Source organism: Dreissena polymorpha, chromosome 9 (assembly GCF_020536995.1).
Source record: "Dreissena polymorpha isolate Duluth1 chromosome 9, UMN_Dpol_1.0, whole genome shotgun sequence".
In the NCBI taxonomy this organism is placed as follows: Eukaryota; Metazoa; Mollusca; class Bivalvia; order Myida; family Dreissenidae; genus Dreissena; species Dreissena polymorpha.
The window spans coordinates 45,384,611-45,401,811 of NC_068363.1; the positions used below are offsets into that span (position 1 = coordinate 45,384,611).

The 17,201-nt window shown below is 35.0% G+C and overlaps 1 protein-coding gene across 2 annotated transcripts in view; it reads left to right on the plus strand.

Annotated features, from left to right (window-relative positions):
• Positions 1–17,201, plus strand: part of LOC127846350 (tetratricopeptide repeat protein 5-like) — an 89,868-nt gene that overhangs the window by 53,529 nt on the left and 19,138 nt on the right. For both annotated transcript variants that reach the window (XM_052377526.1, XM_052377525.1), the window contains exons 2-7: positions 1,572–1,704; positions 6,671–6,882; positions 8,026–8,173; positions 9,971–10,062; positions 12,520–12,573; positions 14,206–14,352. In XM_052377526.1, the coding sequence (XP_052233486.1) occupies positions 1,668–1,704; positions 6,671–6,882; positions 8,026–8,173; positions 9,971–10,062; positions 12,520–12,573; positions 14,206–14,352 (690 nt within the window). In that variant the 5' untranslated portion in view covers positions 1,572–1,667. The remainder of the gene's footprint in view (positions 1–1,571; positions 1,705–6,670; positions 6,883–8,025; positions 8,174–9,970; positions 10,063–12,519; positions 12,574–14,205; positions 14,353–17,201) is intronic.

The window sequence follows — 17,201 nt, forward strand, 5'->3', positions numbered from 1 at the left end:
AATAATATTGGCCTGAAATAAACATGACCTACTTTCAAATGCAAACCAGAAATCTTGAGAAAGATCGTCTTATTAGTCATAAGTAATCAGCAAATAAATTAAAACTTCTAAAAATGGAAAAACATTTACTTCCCAGCACTTCTATAGGGTTTTTTGTCAAAGCAAAAATACAATGAGGAGGGCCCATACTAGAGAATAAGGGATAAATAAAATATGAAAATAACTCAACATAAAAATGACCCTAGTTTCTTCATATTATACATACATGTGTAATAATTTTGTATGTAACATCACTCACTCTGAAGAGGTTAATATTCTACTTTATAACCTAGTTCTGGCTTCCAATTTACTTCTTTTTTTTTCTGACATTGTGCAACTTAAAGTTATAAGAACACCCAATACAAAGTATACCAGAATTTGACAGTCTATACACAGTCTTCATTAAAATTCCCCTACAGTGCTTTTAATGTAGATTTACAAAAAAGGAAGCATAATAATGAAGATGGATAATGTGTTACACCTACAAAGCTTACTTTTGACTAAACATTGTCTAATTACACCTATTCGCAGTGGTGTATTGGATATGATGTCTGCCTTTCAATCAGGAGGTCACAGGTTCAATCATTATTGTAGGGGCGCTCTTAAGATTTCCCCCACCAAGCAGTGCTCCAGCTAGGATTTGAAAAGGGGCTATTTTGTCAAAAGGGCAGTTTTTAGTGCACAGTATTTGGTCAAAAGGGCACTTTCGAGCGCCCATCCGTAATGCTCCCTGTTGCATAATAATTGTTATATTATTAATAATTCTTAGAATATATAATTATTATTTCCATAATTATTCAACCATGTAAATAAAACGTCTACAATGAGTATTAAATTAATATCAATGTAATCCAAGTTTTATAAATTATAATGTCTAAAAAAAACAACATTTTTTTTAAATAAAAGGGTATAGCAGGGCCGGGCTTCAGAAGGGCAGGGCGGGATGCCCTTCCATTAAGGCCTAGCTTAAGCACTGAACAAGTACTGGTTCTATGCCCAAGAAACGGACTTGAGAGCATTTTAAATAAGCCTTAGGCTTTCTATGCAATCAAGCTAAAGTAAATAGGTTTAAACTTAATTAATTACACTTATTAATAACTGTTTCCTTACAAAATGTAGTAGTTAACAGTCAAATAGAACTCATTTGTGAAATGATTATCTTACTTTTATCTTTTTGAGTTACAAAACATATGCTCTTACTGTTTTGAAAGAAAACATAATTCTATAGAGTTTAACCATTATTGTGCTTGCTTTATGAATTCACTATACTTTTATACTCAGACAAGGAATAATAGAATCAACAATCATTATTATAACATTTTTTGATGCCAGTAAGACATGAGTTATTGGATCCAATATGACAATTCTGATAACTCTGTGAAAGTTATTTTGAAAATATTTGAATGAAAATCTTGTAACATGGTCAAACAATAATATTGGCCTTATTGTATGCTGATTAGAGAAATGTTCCTGTTTTGTTTAATGCATTAGGCTATTTTTGATTTGCTAATCATTTCTCACATTTGTTCCAGGCTCTTGTAGACAAACTTTATGAGTACCGAGACCATTACTGTGAAAATTATGGTGTTGAAAAGGCAGTTGATAAAGACAAAGATGTGAAAAAGCTGATGGAAGAAACATTAAAAAAAGTTGAAACACAAAAAGGTATACAACTTTTTTTTTTTAATGCTGAATTTATGGTAATTATCTTTATTTTCAGTGATTTGTTATGCCCGCGGTAGGGTGGCATATAGCAGTTGAACTGTCCGTCAGTCAGTCATTATGTCAGTCTGTCAGTCTGTCTGAAATAAACTTAAACATTGGCCATAACCACATTTCAAAAGTGCATTATCTGCAATAAACAATAACAATAAAATGAGCAGTCTCAAACTGAACATTTCAAGCAAAAATGAACGTAAATCAATATTTGAGTTGATTATTGCTTTTGATTCCAAGCAATTAAAAAACCCTATAATTCCCATTTGGAAGATTTCATGACGCGAATTTTCCCAATTTCAGGGGTTTTAGCACTAATTTTTCCCACTTGGTATGGTACAGGTACTTTTCCCAAATGGGGAAGAAAAATCGCTGATTTACCCAAATGAGAGTTTCGAGGACATACCTTTTTTATGCCCCCGGTAAGGTGGCATAAAGCAGTGGAACTGTCCGTCAGTCAGTATGTCAGTGTGTGTGTATGTCAGTATGTGTGTATGTCAGAATGTGTGTATGTCAGTATGTGTGTATGTTAGTCTGTCCGTCCGTCCGAAAAAAAACTTTAATGTTGGCCATAACATTTTCACTATTGAAGATACATGTAGCAACTTGATATTTGGTATGCATGTGTATCTCATGGAGCTGAACATTTTGAGTGGTGAAAGGTGAAGGTGAAGGTCATCCTTCAAGGTCAAATGTCAAATATATGGCGTCTGTCCGTTTGAAAACTTTAACATTGGCCATAACTTTTTGAATATTGAAGATAGCAACTTGATATTTGACATGCATGTGTATCTCATGAAGCTGCACATTTTGAGTGGTGGAAGTTCAAGGTCAAGGTCATCCTTCAAGGTCAAAGGTCAAAAAAATTAAATCAAAGCGGCATTCTCATGAAGCTGCACATTTTGAGCGGTGGAAGTTCAAGGTCATCCTTCACGGTCATCCTTCAAGGTCATCCTTCAAGGTCAAAGGTAAAAAAATAATTATTTTTTTCAAAGCGGCGTTCTCATAAAGCTGCACATTTTGAGTGGTGGAAGGTCAAGGTCATCCTTCAAGGTCAAAGGTAAAAAATAAAATAAAATTTCAAAGCGGCGCAATAGGGGGCATTGTGTTTCTGACGAACACATCTCTTGTTTATAACTGGGTTCTTCAAGTCAATCCATTAACAATCAATACCTGTAAAGCAACCTCACATTCAAATTCAAGCCCACACAATTTATTTCCTCACACCAATTAATCAAATGCAGTACATTTTCTAAAATGTCCCATAGTATTCTCACATCCCATCCTCTGGAACTAAGCATTTATTACAGTATGAGCATGCGTCCAGTAATGCAGTATTGATTAATGCCGTTTGAAATTGCCACTTGCTGATGTGTTACAAATTTACAGTTTAAACTTCCTAGAAACTAACCCCAACTCGGCATGGACATCAAAGATCATTGATGTCTGCCGGCAGCATTCACAACTTGCAGTTTTTAGCTCATCTATTTTTTGAAAAAAAATTATGAGCTATTGTCATCACCTTGGCTTCGGCGTTGGCGTCCGGTTAAGTTTTGCGTTTAGGTCCATTTTTCTCAGAAAGTATCAATGCTATTGCATTCAAACTTGGTACACTTACTTACCATCATGAGAGGACTGGGCAGGCAAAGTAAGATAACTCTGGCGTGCAATTTGACAGAATTATGTGCCCTTTTTATACTTAGAAAATTGAAAATTTTGGTTAAGTTTTGCGTTTAGGTCCACTTTTCTCAGAAAGTATCAATGCTATTGCATTCAAACTTAGAACACTTACTTACTATCATGAGGGGACTGGGCAGGCAAAGTTAGATAACTCTGGCATGCATTTTGACAGAATTATGTGCCCTTTTTATACTTAGAAAATTGAAAATTTTGGTTAAGTTTTGTGTTTAGGTCCATTTTATTCCGTAAGTATCAAAGCTATTGCTTTCATACTTGCAACACTTACTAACTATCATAAGGGGACTGTGCAGGCAAAGTAATGTAACTCTGACTAGCATTTTGACAGAATTATGGGCCCTTTTTATACTTAATAAATTGAAAATTTGGTTAAGTTTTGTGTTTAGGTCCACTTTATTCCTACAGTATCAAAGCTATTGCTTTCATACTTGCAACACTTATTAACTATCATAAGGGGACTGTGCAGGCAAAGTTATGTAACTCTGACTGGCATTTGGGCAGAATTATGGGCCCTTTATACTTAGAAAATTGAAAATTTGGTTAAGTTTTGTGTTTTGGTCCACTTTACCCCTAAAGTATCATAGATATTGCTTTCATACTTGGAACACTCGCAAACTATCATAAGGGTACAGTAAAAGGACAAGTTGCATAACTCTGGTTGTCATTTTTACGGAATTATGGCCCTTTTTTGACTTAGTAACTTTGAATATATGGTTAAATTTTGTGTTTCGATCCACTTTACTTCTTAACTATCAAGGCTATTGCTTTCAAACTTCAAATACTTTCATGCTATCATGAGGTTACTGTACCTGGCAAGTTGAATTTTACCTTGACCTTTGAATGACCTTGACTCTCAAGGTCAAATTATTAAATTTTGCTTAAATTGCCATAACTTCTTTATTTATGATTAGATTTGATTGATACTTTGACAAAACTACTCTTACCTTACATACCACAATAGACTCCACCCAAACCATCCCCCGTGCCCTCCCCCCCTCCCCCCCCCCCCCGGAATCCCCCCCTATTTATTTTTATTTTTTTAAGATCATCTCACAAATTACCACCACACCCTTACACTATACCCCCACCCCACCCCCCCCCCACCCCAAATAATTTTTTTTTTAAACCGATAAAAAACACAAATATTTATTTTATGTTTGAAATACCATCCATCCATCGCACCCAAGAATCCCCCCACCCCCCCTCCCCCCACCCGAATCCCCCCGCCCTAAATTTTTTTTTTTTTTCTTTTTAAGATCATCTCACAAATGACCACCACACCCTCACACTATACCCCCCCCCACCCCACCTCCACCCCAAATTTCATTTTTTTTTAATGGTTAAACAACCCCCCCCCCCCCCACCCCCCCGATTTTTTATTTTTTTTAGCATTTTTTCCCCATTTTTATACGCCCGTCTATGACGGGACGTATTATGGTATACCCCGCGTCCGTCTGTCCGTCCGTCTGTCCGTCCGTCTGTCCGTCCGTCTGTCCGTCCGTCTGTCCGTCCGTCCGTCCGTCCGTCCGTCTGTTAATGTCGTACGCTACGTCAAATATCCTTTGACAGATTTTCTTCAAATTTTAACACAATCTTAATATTGATAAACCCTGATCCCCTTTCGTTTTTGACGGAATTCTGAATTGTCGTTCCAGAGTTATGGGACTTTGTTCGTCAAAATTTCGTGATTTCATTGAATGTCCTACTGTAGCTCAAATATCCTTCGATGGATTTTTTTCAAATTTCAACACAATCTTAATATTGATAAACCCTGATCCCCTTTCGTTTTTGACGGAATTCTGAATTGTCGTTCCAGAGTTATGGGACTTTGTTCGTCAAAATTTCGTGATTTCATTAAATAAACTGAAGTAAAAAAATGATTCAAAGGGTTATTTATTACCTTACTACTTCATTGGCGAACGACGGGCGTATCATGCGCTCATGGCGCAGCAGTTTATTGGAAAATAATGTAATAAATGTCCACATTCCCATGCTATACACCCCTCTTCACTCCACCCCTCCCTCCTTTGTGCTTGAAAATGAGAGTCCCTTCACCTTTAAAAAGAAAATAGATGCTCTTGTTTTAGGCATAGGTTTTACTGATGTAATCCAGTAACACTTTTGTGATTGTCAAAGGCTTGTGTACTGGTTTTATTGTTGTTTCAAATGGATATACATGTATTAATGCAAGGTTATTAGAATGTTTTGTTTAGAAAAAAGTAAATGTATAAAAGTAGGGTGCACATGTATTAAGCACTTTAATGCATGTTTACCTTAACTTAAGAGAGTTGTGTACATGTATTTTTTTAATTTTTTTCTACATAATTTTTTATTTAAGTAACGATAAAGAGAATATATATTGAGGGAGATTTCTAATGAACATTTTGTACATTATGTATTTGGGTTTTTTATGATGAAACCAACAATTATATTATGTATGATTTAATTTATTTTATATTCATTCTTTATTTAAATGGATTTTTTGCTTAAATTTTGAAGATGTGTGCAATATTCAACAGGATTATTATTTTTTCCTTTTGGACTCCTACTTTTTCCTTATGGACTCCTACTTTTTCCTTATGGACTCCTACTTTTTCCTTATGGACTCCTACTTTTTCCTAATCCTACTTTTTCCAAGTTAAGAGTCCAAGGACTCCTGTTTTAAAATCCAAGTGAGACCCCTGGATCATGAAATTGGGGTAAATTAAACATTATTGATGTTATTATAAATAACAGTGTAATAAAAGATTAAAAGTGCATGATCAATTGCTTTCTAAAATTTATATTATAAAGTGCTGGGAAATACAATTGCCGTACATGTATATTAAACTCAATCAACCAATTATTAAGTTTATTGGAAACGTTTGGCATATTTTGGAGGACGTTTGGGTCAAATTTTTGGAGGAAAATATTACTTTTTGCCATTGGGAAACAGCCTTTTATTACTTTTTGCCATTGGGAAACAGCCTGTAAGAGGCTGTAATCTTGGACAAAAAAGCACTGGGGCCAGATCCCTGGCCTTGCCACATAATTTGTGGGGTGATTGGCCATGAAATTATTTCTACTTCCATTCTCCTCTTACTGTTGTTTTGATAATTTTCCAGACCAGTTAAGAACTGGGGTTCAAAACACCATTAAGCCATTTTATTAAAAACCTCTCTTTTTCCTATTTAACGGCGGTAAGGAATCTGTTTTTTATGTGAAAACATTTTTTCAGAAACGTTCAGCAACAAGGCGACATACTTCATGCTGCTTGGGCGAATTCTCAATGTGATGCCTGATTATGATGCCATTGCCTATGGACATCTATCGAAGGCCGTGAAGCTGGATCCCAAACTTGTGGATGCCTGGAACCAGCTGGGGGAGCTGTACTGGAAGAAAGGCGATATCAACAATGCAAAGAACTGCTTCACTGGGGCCTTAACTCATGCAAGTACAGAGTTGTTTATTTTGGGCAAAAGTTTGGCCGGATCCCCAATCTCAAAAGTATATTTTTTCCCCAATTGACTACATGTACATAAAATTCCAATTACAGGTTTAAAAAAAACAAACAATAAAAATAACATTTACTTCATTCCCTGTCCAGCTCTATAAGTTGAACCTAGGTAAATATAACTGTGAAAACATCTTAATACTCATCTTTTAAATATTTTAAGAAAAAAACACAACAAAAATTTCCCAATTTTAATCAAAACAACCTGAATTTTCCCAATCCACAGGGCTCCGGCCCAATACCTTAAATATTGAAAAAAACTCTGTGTAGACTCAGAATATCATTACAATTGATCTGACTCAGAGATGTTTGGTGGTCAAAGTTGGATTGTAGATTTGGGCTGTGCTCTCTGAAAAAGGGCTTTAAAAGCCTTTAATACATGTGCATAAAGTGTCGTCCCAGATTAGCCTGTGCAGTCTGCACAGGCTAACACGGGACAATTAATCATTAAAAAAATTACTGTGAAAAAATATGATTGGGAAATGTTAATGTCCCCAGCCACTATAGTGTGGACATATTGTTTTTGCCCTGTCTGTTGGTTGGTTTGTGTGTTTGTTTGTGCAAACTTTAACATTTGCAATAACTTTTGCAATATTGAAGATAGCAACTTCATATTTGACATGCATGTGTATCTCATAGAGTTGCACATTTTGAGTGGTGAAAGGTCAAGGTCATCCTTCAAGGTCAAAGGTCAAATATATGGGTCAAAATCGCTAATTTAATGTACACTTTTGCAATATTGAAGATAGCAACTTGATATTTGGTATGCATGTGTATCTCATCGATCTGCACATTGTGAGTGGTGAAAGGTCAAGGTCATCCTTCAAGGTCAAAGGTCAAATATATGGGGACATAGTGTTTCACAAACACATCGCTTGTTTGAACTAAAAATGTATAACGTTATTGCTATTATTGGTTTGGACACTTACCAAAAACAAACATAAGCACTGTGCAACTTCAGAAGCACTAGCAGAAAAGAAAGCTCGTTGTAGCATGTAGTCCTTTACTTAGATATCGATCTTTGTCTATAGAACCTGTGCATGTCACACTTGATTTAAATGTATTATTGTTCAATACAGTCCAAGAACAAGCTGTCACTCCGCAGTTTATCAATGGTACTTCGACAACTGAACGTCAACACTGATCAAAAATTGGCCAACGTGGAAGAGAGTGTTGAGAAGGCAAAGGAAGCAGTCCAACTAGATATCACTGATGGAATGTCTTGGTGTATGGTTGCTATATTATAATACATAATAATTTTCTTTTATGTTTAAGACTCGCTCTGGGAAAATGGTGTTGACCAAAATATTCCTTTGAAATCTGATAAGGCTTATCAGGGATAACACTTTCCACTTTTAGGGAATTTTATACTTAAAGGAAGTCTTTTTTAAACCAGAAACCAGTCTAGGCTGAAAGTGTTGTCTCTGATTAGCCTGTGCAGACTGCACAGGCTAATCTGGGATGAAAATTTAAGCACATCTATTACCGGTAAGCCCTTTTTCCAGAACAAGTCAAATATATTTGAAGGTAACATTAGTGTGATTTATCTTTTTGTTGCACAGAAATGAGACTGTAAAATTAGACTGTAAAATATAATTTGTATATCAACGCTTATCAAGATACAATTAAAATTTATTTCAAATCTAATTTTGTTGATTTAACTAACATCTAAGTGATACTAATTAAATATACTTTTATTCATGCCACTTCTTATAATTACATGAAAGTAAGTTTAGTTTACTTAATAATGGCAAATTAATATTTTGTTTTGAAGTTTGAATATAACTGTTATAACCCTTAGCCTTATTTTGTACTAAGAAATATAAGAAGTATAAAATAGGATTGTGTGTCATTGGGGAAATATTCTCTTTATAAGTTTTGTGTATCTCATGAAGCTGCACATTTTGAGTGGTTAAAGGTCAAGGTCATCCATTAAGGTCAAATATATGGCTTCAAAGCGGCGCAGTAGGGGGCATTGTGTTTCTTACAAACACATCTCTTGTTTATTATATGTTATAACTACCTGAGAGTGATTGATTTTAACTCCTAGACCAGTGTAGCCTCCCATTCAAAACAGTAGACAACTAATAATCTTTATGATCTTGAAGGATTTCTAGTTTGTAATTTTTCTATAAGTCTCTTCAATGTTGTGTCTTTCTACATAACTGAATTCGATATGTTTACATTATTTCACTGTTTACATTAAAAATGTTGTACAAAAGGAAAAATAAAGATTTAAAATCATTATTGAAAGAACAATTAAATTTCAATAAACCATCATAGTTTAATATGAAGTGGCGTTGTACAAGTCATTTAATAAAACAGAGAATGATAAACAATTTTAATGATAAACAGAATGCAGTCGTTTAATATTCATATGCAGAGGTGATGCTTACATGTTTCTATATAGTAATAAAAAGTCAAATTTTTTTTTTAAGATGATGTTTGCAGTTGCTTATTTTTTTTACATATCTCAAACAGTTACTCATTATTAATGAGATAATATGATTAAACTTTGGTATATGAAACCTTTTATCTAGAAATACAAAATAGCAGTTAAAAAACAATGCACTCCCTCATTCATTTTTTGAAAAAACAATGTCATGAGATACTTATTATAAATATTTTTTCATGAAACTTGGAACATGGATAGATGTCAATATGGACATTATGCACGTCATTTCATTTCGTTCCTACGTCAAAAATTCTGTTTGCTATGGCAACAAATAGACTAGAAATACTGCTGAAATGGTGGTTTTCTGGATCCTGCTATAACTTTTGAAGTTCTTAATACTTGAAACATGGATAGATGGCAATATGGACATTATGCACGTCATTTCATTTTGTTCCTACGTCAAAAATTATGGTTGCTATGGCAACAAATATATTTAAAAAAATCTGAAAATGGTGGAATTTCGGACAATGGTGGAGCCAGTAGGGGACTTATATTGCTTGACAATTGTCTTGTTCTTACATGCTGTTTAAATGGTTTCAAATTCCTCAACACTTTCATTCCCATTTCAGTGATTCTGGGCAACGCATACCTGTCCCTGTTTTTCTCCAAAGGACAGAACCCAAAGATTCTGCAGCAAGCTATGAGCGCCTACAAACAAGCTGTGAGAACAACCATAGAGTCATGTTCTAGGACAATTGTTGCTGAATGCATGAGTATAAAGTGTCGTCCCAAACTGGCTTGTGCCGTCTGCACAGGCTCATCAGAGACGAAACTTTCTACTTTTATGGAATGTTTTGGTGTAAAGGAAGTCTGATCCTAGCACATATCCAGTTTAGACAAAAAGTGTTGTTCTTTATTAGCCTGTGCAGACTTCACAGGCTAATCTGGTACTACACTTAAGGCACTTGCATTTAGCTTGTTTTTTTTCCAGAACACACGCAATAACAAGTTTACTTTATAATAAGAATTTGTCATTTTCCTCCTTTTAAATTATTATCAAAGCAACTAGATGTTAAAGTGCATGAATAATAAGAGTGTATAGGCCCTTTGAAAGTTTTTTACTATTTGAACTTCTAAGATTAAAACATCATTAATATTGTAGGTTTTATGGTGTAGTCCCCCTATATTGATCTGACAATGACCTTACAGGGCCCTCACACTACTTTGGGGGAAGGGGTCCGCAGCCCTTAGGAGGGGGAATTTTCGCGGCGTTTCCCTATTTGGGGGATTTTTTTACTTACTCTCTCATTATTTCATTTGTACATGTTTGCACTATATTCATTGCATATTTCATAATTTAGTATGTTTGAAAAGATTAAATTGAAATAAATTTGAGATATAATAATCATGAGACACATCTATCACAATTTTTTTATTTTTTTTAGGGGGAATTTTTCACACCAAAAGGGGAAAAAAGTATACTTTTCAGGTGGGGGACTGCCGCCGAAATTCGGCGGCAGATTTGATAGATTGAGGGCCCTGCCTTTTGGCATTAATATTTAAAGGGACCTTATCACTGTTTTGGCATTTATTGAATTTTGTCATTGAATTCTTTATATTGATCAATGTAAACATAGGACTTAAAAAGCTTCAGTAAAAAAAACAACAAGAATACAATTAAAGAAAGAAAAAAGTATCTCTTAACTGGGCTCGAACCACTGACCACTGGAGTAAAAGTCGATCTCTTAGACCACTCGGCTATCCGGGCTTACACAATGAGTGATATATTTTATACTTTATATAAGCAATCCATGTCGTATCACAAAATATAACGACAACAACAGAGTTCTCAAAATTATTCAATCGTTTCGCATTGCAATGCTTTATAATTTGTATGCCCCCGGATCGAATGATCAGGGGTATATTGTTTTTGGCCTGTCTGTCTTTCATTCTGTCTGTCATTCTGTCCCAAAACTTCATCCTTGGTTAAATTTTTGCGATAACTTTTGCAATATTGAAGATAGCAACTTGAAACTTGGCATGCACGTGTATCTCATGGAGCTGCACATTTTGAGTGGTGAAAGGTCAATGTCATCCTTCAAGGTCAAAAATTAAATATATGGCTTCAAAGCAGCGCAATAGGGGGCATTGTGTTTCTGACAAACACATCTCTTTTTAATTATTTAAATCGTCAAAAGATGCATATAATGGATATTTTAGAGCATGGTAAATGTTCAGTATTACTGTTTCCTCACAAATATCATAGCTACAAGGAAAATTTGTGAATATGAAACTTTTTTTTTTAATTTTGTCAATTTACCAAAACCTGAAAAGGCCCCTTTAAAGTAACGTTTTACGAAGAATAAATGATTTTCCGTACTGAATGCAATTTTAATTGATTGAAGCATATCTCACTAAGTATAAATGCTATAGTCTTATAAAACTTGTGCTTAACCTGAAAAAACAAAACAGTTCAAAACCAAATGCCAAAATAGGAAACAAACAATTTGTGGAATTTAGGCTAATGGAGTCAATAATGCCTGGTCAGTTTTGTTGATTTATAAATGTTTTCTAAATGTTTGCCTTTTGTTTTAGTACCAATAATGGAATTATTTGTCAATTTTCAGTATATTTTAGTGGTGTAATAATGAACAATGCTGAATAATAATGAACACCAAGTTTCAAATACCTAAACCAGTTTTCCTCATTCAATTCTAGCAGACGCTGGTCTTTGTTACAAATATCAAATAAAATATGATTTTATAAGCGGTTTGTTTCCTTTTTGGGGGAATTAAACCATTTCCTAGGTGGAGAGAAATTTTATGGTTTGAAAAACAGTGACCGGGTATTTTTTTTTGAACTCTGTGAGCATAAATTTTACTTATGGATTTTTTGCCAATAATTGCATTTGATTTTGTTTGTGCTCGTTTTGCAAGAGTTTAACAGACCATAACAGTGTATTTAATGAAGAACACTTCAATTGATTTGAACTGTTTGCAGTATAAAAATTAATTTATTCTTTGTAATGGTATATAGATTTATCCATGCATAAAGATTATTACTGGTTAGCTATAACAGCCATCAAGTAGTATAATATCTAAGTATAATTTGTTTTAATATGTTTTGCTTAAAGCGATGAAGGAATTAATAATAAGGACCTGCTGATTTTTTCTTCCAGGAAAAAGACCCAGTGGCAAGAAATCATCCAGACTTGCATTTCAACAGATCAGCTGTAAGAATCATTTGCCCAATTTTACTGATTCTTAGTATTGTCAAGTTGGATGTTGTAATGTACAAATGTAAATATATTTAACATGAAGTTTGTTTTCCAACAGAAGGGAGGCATAGTATCTGCAAAGGTCAGAATTAGTGCTCAAAGGTCAAATTTGACCATAACACAGATTGTGGGTACTGTAAATTGGTAATTCATCAGTCTATTTCAAAATAAGTGGATATTTGACAAAAAAGGTGGAATGTGCAGGAATTTTTGCCCCATGGACAAATTTCTTGTTGAAAATAATTTTCTTTTGATTCAGCAAATAAAAACAACTGATAATAAAAAGGGTATGACCTGTTATTTGTTACAGGCATCAAAAAAGTAACACATTCTAGCATACCAAGTTTTTTTTCATAATTTATTAGATTAATGATTAATAAAGTATTTATCAAAATAAAAAGGCAAAAAATTCACAAAATTTCTAAAGGAACTGTTTGGAATATATTATTTTATATTTTAACAAAGCCGGTAACAAAATATTATGCAAAGTAAATATTGATAACATTTGATAAGTAATGAACACAATTCAGGTTTTCATTTTAGTTTTCATACATGTGGCCTTGTAATGCTTGCACTTGAGAAATAATTTATAGGATATACTTTAGTTTAAACCTATTTATTTTAGCTCGATTGAATTTAAAGTACTTACTACATCTTTGAAACGCTCTCGAGTCCATTTCCTGGGCCTAGAACCAGTACTTGGTGTCTTTTGGGGAGATCTAAAGAATGCTCCCACAGTGGGGATCCAACCCGTGACCTCCCGGTCGCTAGGACCATATCCATTACACCACGGCGACCTCATTGACACCACCGCGACCTCATATTATACAACATCAATAGGTACAAAAGAGAAATCAGATAAACTGCAATCATTATGAGTAGATCCTAAATGTGTAGCGACATGTGAAATAGGATTTATTGAACAGTTTTTTTATATTAAATCTATGGCTATTCATTCTACGGGATACATTTTGATTAGTTTGCCCGACATATTGTTTACAGCAATTTTTACATGTTATCAGATATATAACATTATGTGAAGTACAATCAACAATTGATGTTTTTGAAAACAATCTAGATCGTTTATGCAAAGAAACATTTTGGATACATACCGTAAATTAAAAACTATGATTCCTAAAGGTCTTAATAATAAACTGCTTTATAACATATAGACTTTAAGCAAAATTCCCATATACATTTGATGTTTTCCTATAACACTGTCCTTTCATAAATTATATTATATATTTACTAATAGGCTGGTGCATCAAGATTGATCCAGCATTGTATATTGTAATATTATGGGTGTAATATTATGTGTTATATATTTTTTCCGCCAGACGATGTAACGTTTATGTATGACATTGACATTACTTCCTATATTTTTGTTTACTACTGATGAAGGCTATAGCCGAAACATCCAGACTTGCATTTCAACAGATCAGCTGTAAGAATCATTTGCCCAATTTTAATGATACTTAGGATTGTCAAGTTGGATGTTGTAAGGTACATTTATTAAACGTGAAGTACATGTACGTAAATAAACAAAATCAAAGTGTTTGTACTGATTATCATATTTTATGTCCCCAGGTATATAAGTTTGAGGAGAACTACGCGCAGGCTCTGGAAGGTTTCTCCCACGCCTCCCTGCTGGACCCTGGCTGGAGGGAACCCCTCATTCAGGAACAGCGCTTGCTCACCTACCTATCCAGCGTTGCAGAGATGGTCGAAGAAAAGGTAAGCTTTCATACTTTTACCATACATTGTAAATGTAATAATTCTGGCTTGTTTGGTCGAAACCTTAATTTCGACAAAGCTTAAAAGACCCTGTTAGCCTTGTTCTGGAAAAATCGGGCTTTATGCTTGAAAGGGCTATCCCAGTCTGCACAGGTTAAATAAGGATGACGATTTCGGCCTCTACTGTATTTTTAACCAGGTTTTCCGAAGGAAAAATCTGGTTATTAGATTGGCAAATGTTGGCGGGTGGGCGGAACAAGCTTGTCTGGGCCATAACTTTGTCGTTCATTGTGAGATTTTAAAATCATTTGGCACATTTGTTCACCATCATTAGATGGTGTGTTGCGCGAAAGAATTACGTCGATATCTCCAAGGTCAAGGTCACACTTTGAGTTCAAAGATAAAAATGACCATAATTGAGCTTGTCCGGGCCATTACTGTCATTCATTGTGAGATTTTAAAATCATTTTACACATTTGTTCACCATCATTGGACAGTATGTTGCACGAAAGAATTATGTCAAAATCTCCAAAGTCAAGGTCGCCACGACTAAAATAGATTTATTTTGAAACAAGGGGGGTAACTTTGAACAATCAGTTCAGTTTGAGTTGTCTCCCTTAATCAGACTTATTTTTATGCCCCCCTTCGAAGAAGAGGGGGTATATTGCTTTGCTCATGTCGGTCGGTAGGTCGGTCGGTCCGTCCACCAGGTGGTTTCCGGATGATAACTCAAGAACGCTTGGGGCTAGGATCATGAAACTTCATAGGTACATTGATCATGACTCGCAGATGACCCCTATTGATTTTAAGGTCACTAGGTCAAAGGTCAAGGTCACAGGTGAAGGTCACAGTTACTGAAAATAGGCATTATAAGGATTAAGCATGGTTCAAACAAGGGAAACAACTACGGTTTATGCATGTTCTTTTTATTACAGATTTGCCTCCCTTTAATTCATTCAAAATCTCATTTTACAGCAGAGATTCCAAATCTGACCTGTAAATGAGCCCCATATTTACTGCCAGTGCTAGGTTACCTTTTCCCATTTGATCATTCTTAAGTATTGGTATTGTAATGCTGCTACTGCTGCTGCTACTGCTACTGCTACTGCTACTACTACTACTACTACTACTACTACTTCTACTACTACTACTACTACTACTACTACTACTACTACTACTACTTCTACTACTACTACTACTACTACTACTACTACTACTACTACTACTACTACTACTCCCCCCAATTTTATTTCATCAGGTTGGTGGCAACCCTGATAAACTACATAGCAACTTCATATTTGGCTTACTGGGGGGCATTGTATTTCTCAAAGAAATCTTGTTTTTCAAATTGAAAACCTGGTTTTGTGACAATTTTGTCCCTTGTTTTTTAGCTCACCTGAGCACAACGTGCTCATGGTGAGTTTTTGTGATCGCCTTTTGTCTGTTGTCCGTCGTACGGCGTCAACATTTGTCTTGTTAACTCTCTAGAGTCCACATTTATTGTCCAATCTTCGTGAAATTTTGTCAGGAGATTGTTCTCTATGATATCTTGGATGAGTTCGAAAATGGTTACGTTTGCTTGAAAAACATGGCTGCCAAGGGGCGGGGCATTTTTCCTTATATGGCATTAGTAAAATCTTGTTAACACTCTAGAGACCACATTTATTGCCCAATCTTCATGAAACTAGGTCAGAAGATTTATCCCAATAATATCTTGGAAGAGTTCGAAAATGATGCCGGTTGGTTGAAAAACATGGCCGCCAATGGGCGGGGCATTTTTCCTTATATGGCTATAGTAAAACCTTGTTATCACTCTAGAGGCCACATTTATTTTCCGATCTTCATGAAACTTGCTGAGATGATTTGTCCCAATGATATCTTGGATGAGTTGGAAAATGGTAACATTTGCTTGAAAAACATGGCTGCCAAGGGTGGGGCATTTTTCCTTATATGGCTATAGTAAAATCTTGTTAACTTTCTAGAGGCCACATTATGAAGAAACTTGGTCAGAACATTCATATCAATGATATCTTGGACGAGTTCGAAAATGATGCCGGTTGGTTGAAAAAAATGGCCGCCAGGGGGTGGGGCATTTTTCCTTATATGGCTATTATAGTAAAACCTCGTTAACACTCTAGAGGTCACATTTATTTTCCGATCTTCATGAAACTGAGTCAGAAGATTTGTCCCAATGATATCTTGGATGAGTTCGAAAATGGTTTTGGTTTCTTTAAAAACATGGCCACCAGGGGGCGGGCCATTTTTCTTTACATGGCTATATATAGCTTTTGTAAAACCTTGTTAACACTCTAGAGGCCATATTTATTGTCCAATCTTAATGAAATATGGTCAGAAAGTTTGTCTTATTGATATCTTGGATAAGTTTGAAAATGGTTACATTTGCTTGAAAAACATGGCTGCCAATGGGAGGGGCATTTTTCCTTATATGGCTATAGTAAAATCTTGTTAACACTCTAGAGACCACATTTATAGTCCGAACTCGGTCAGAAGATTCATCCCAATAATATCTTGGACGAGTTAAAAAATGATGCGGGTTGGTTGAAAAACATGGCCACCACGGGGGTGAGGCATTTTTCCCTTTATGGCTATAGTAAAACCTTGTTAACACTCTAGAGGTCACATTTATTTTCTGATCATCATGAAAGTTTGTCAGAAGATTTGTCCCAATGATATCTTGGATGAGTTCGAAAATGGTTTTGGTTGCTTTAAAAACATGGCCATCAGGGGCGGGGCATTTTTTCATTATATGGCTATAGTAAAACCTTGTTAACACTCTAGAGGCCACATATTTATTGAAACTTGGTCAGAAGATTTGTCCCAATAATATC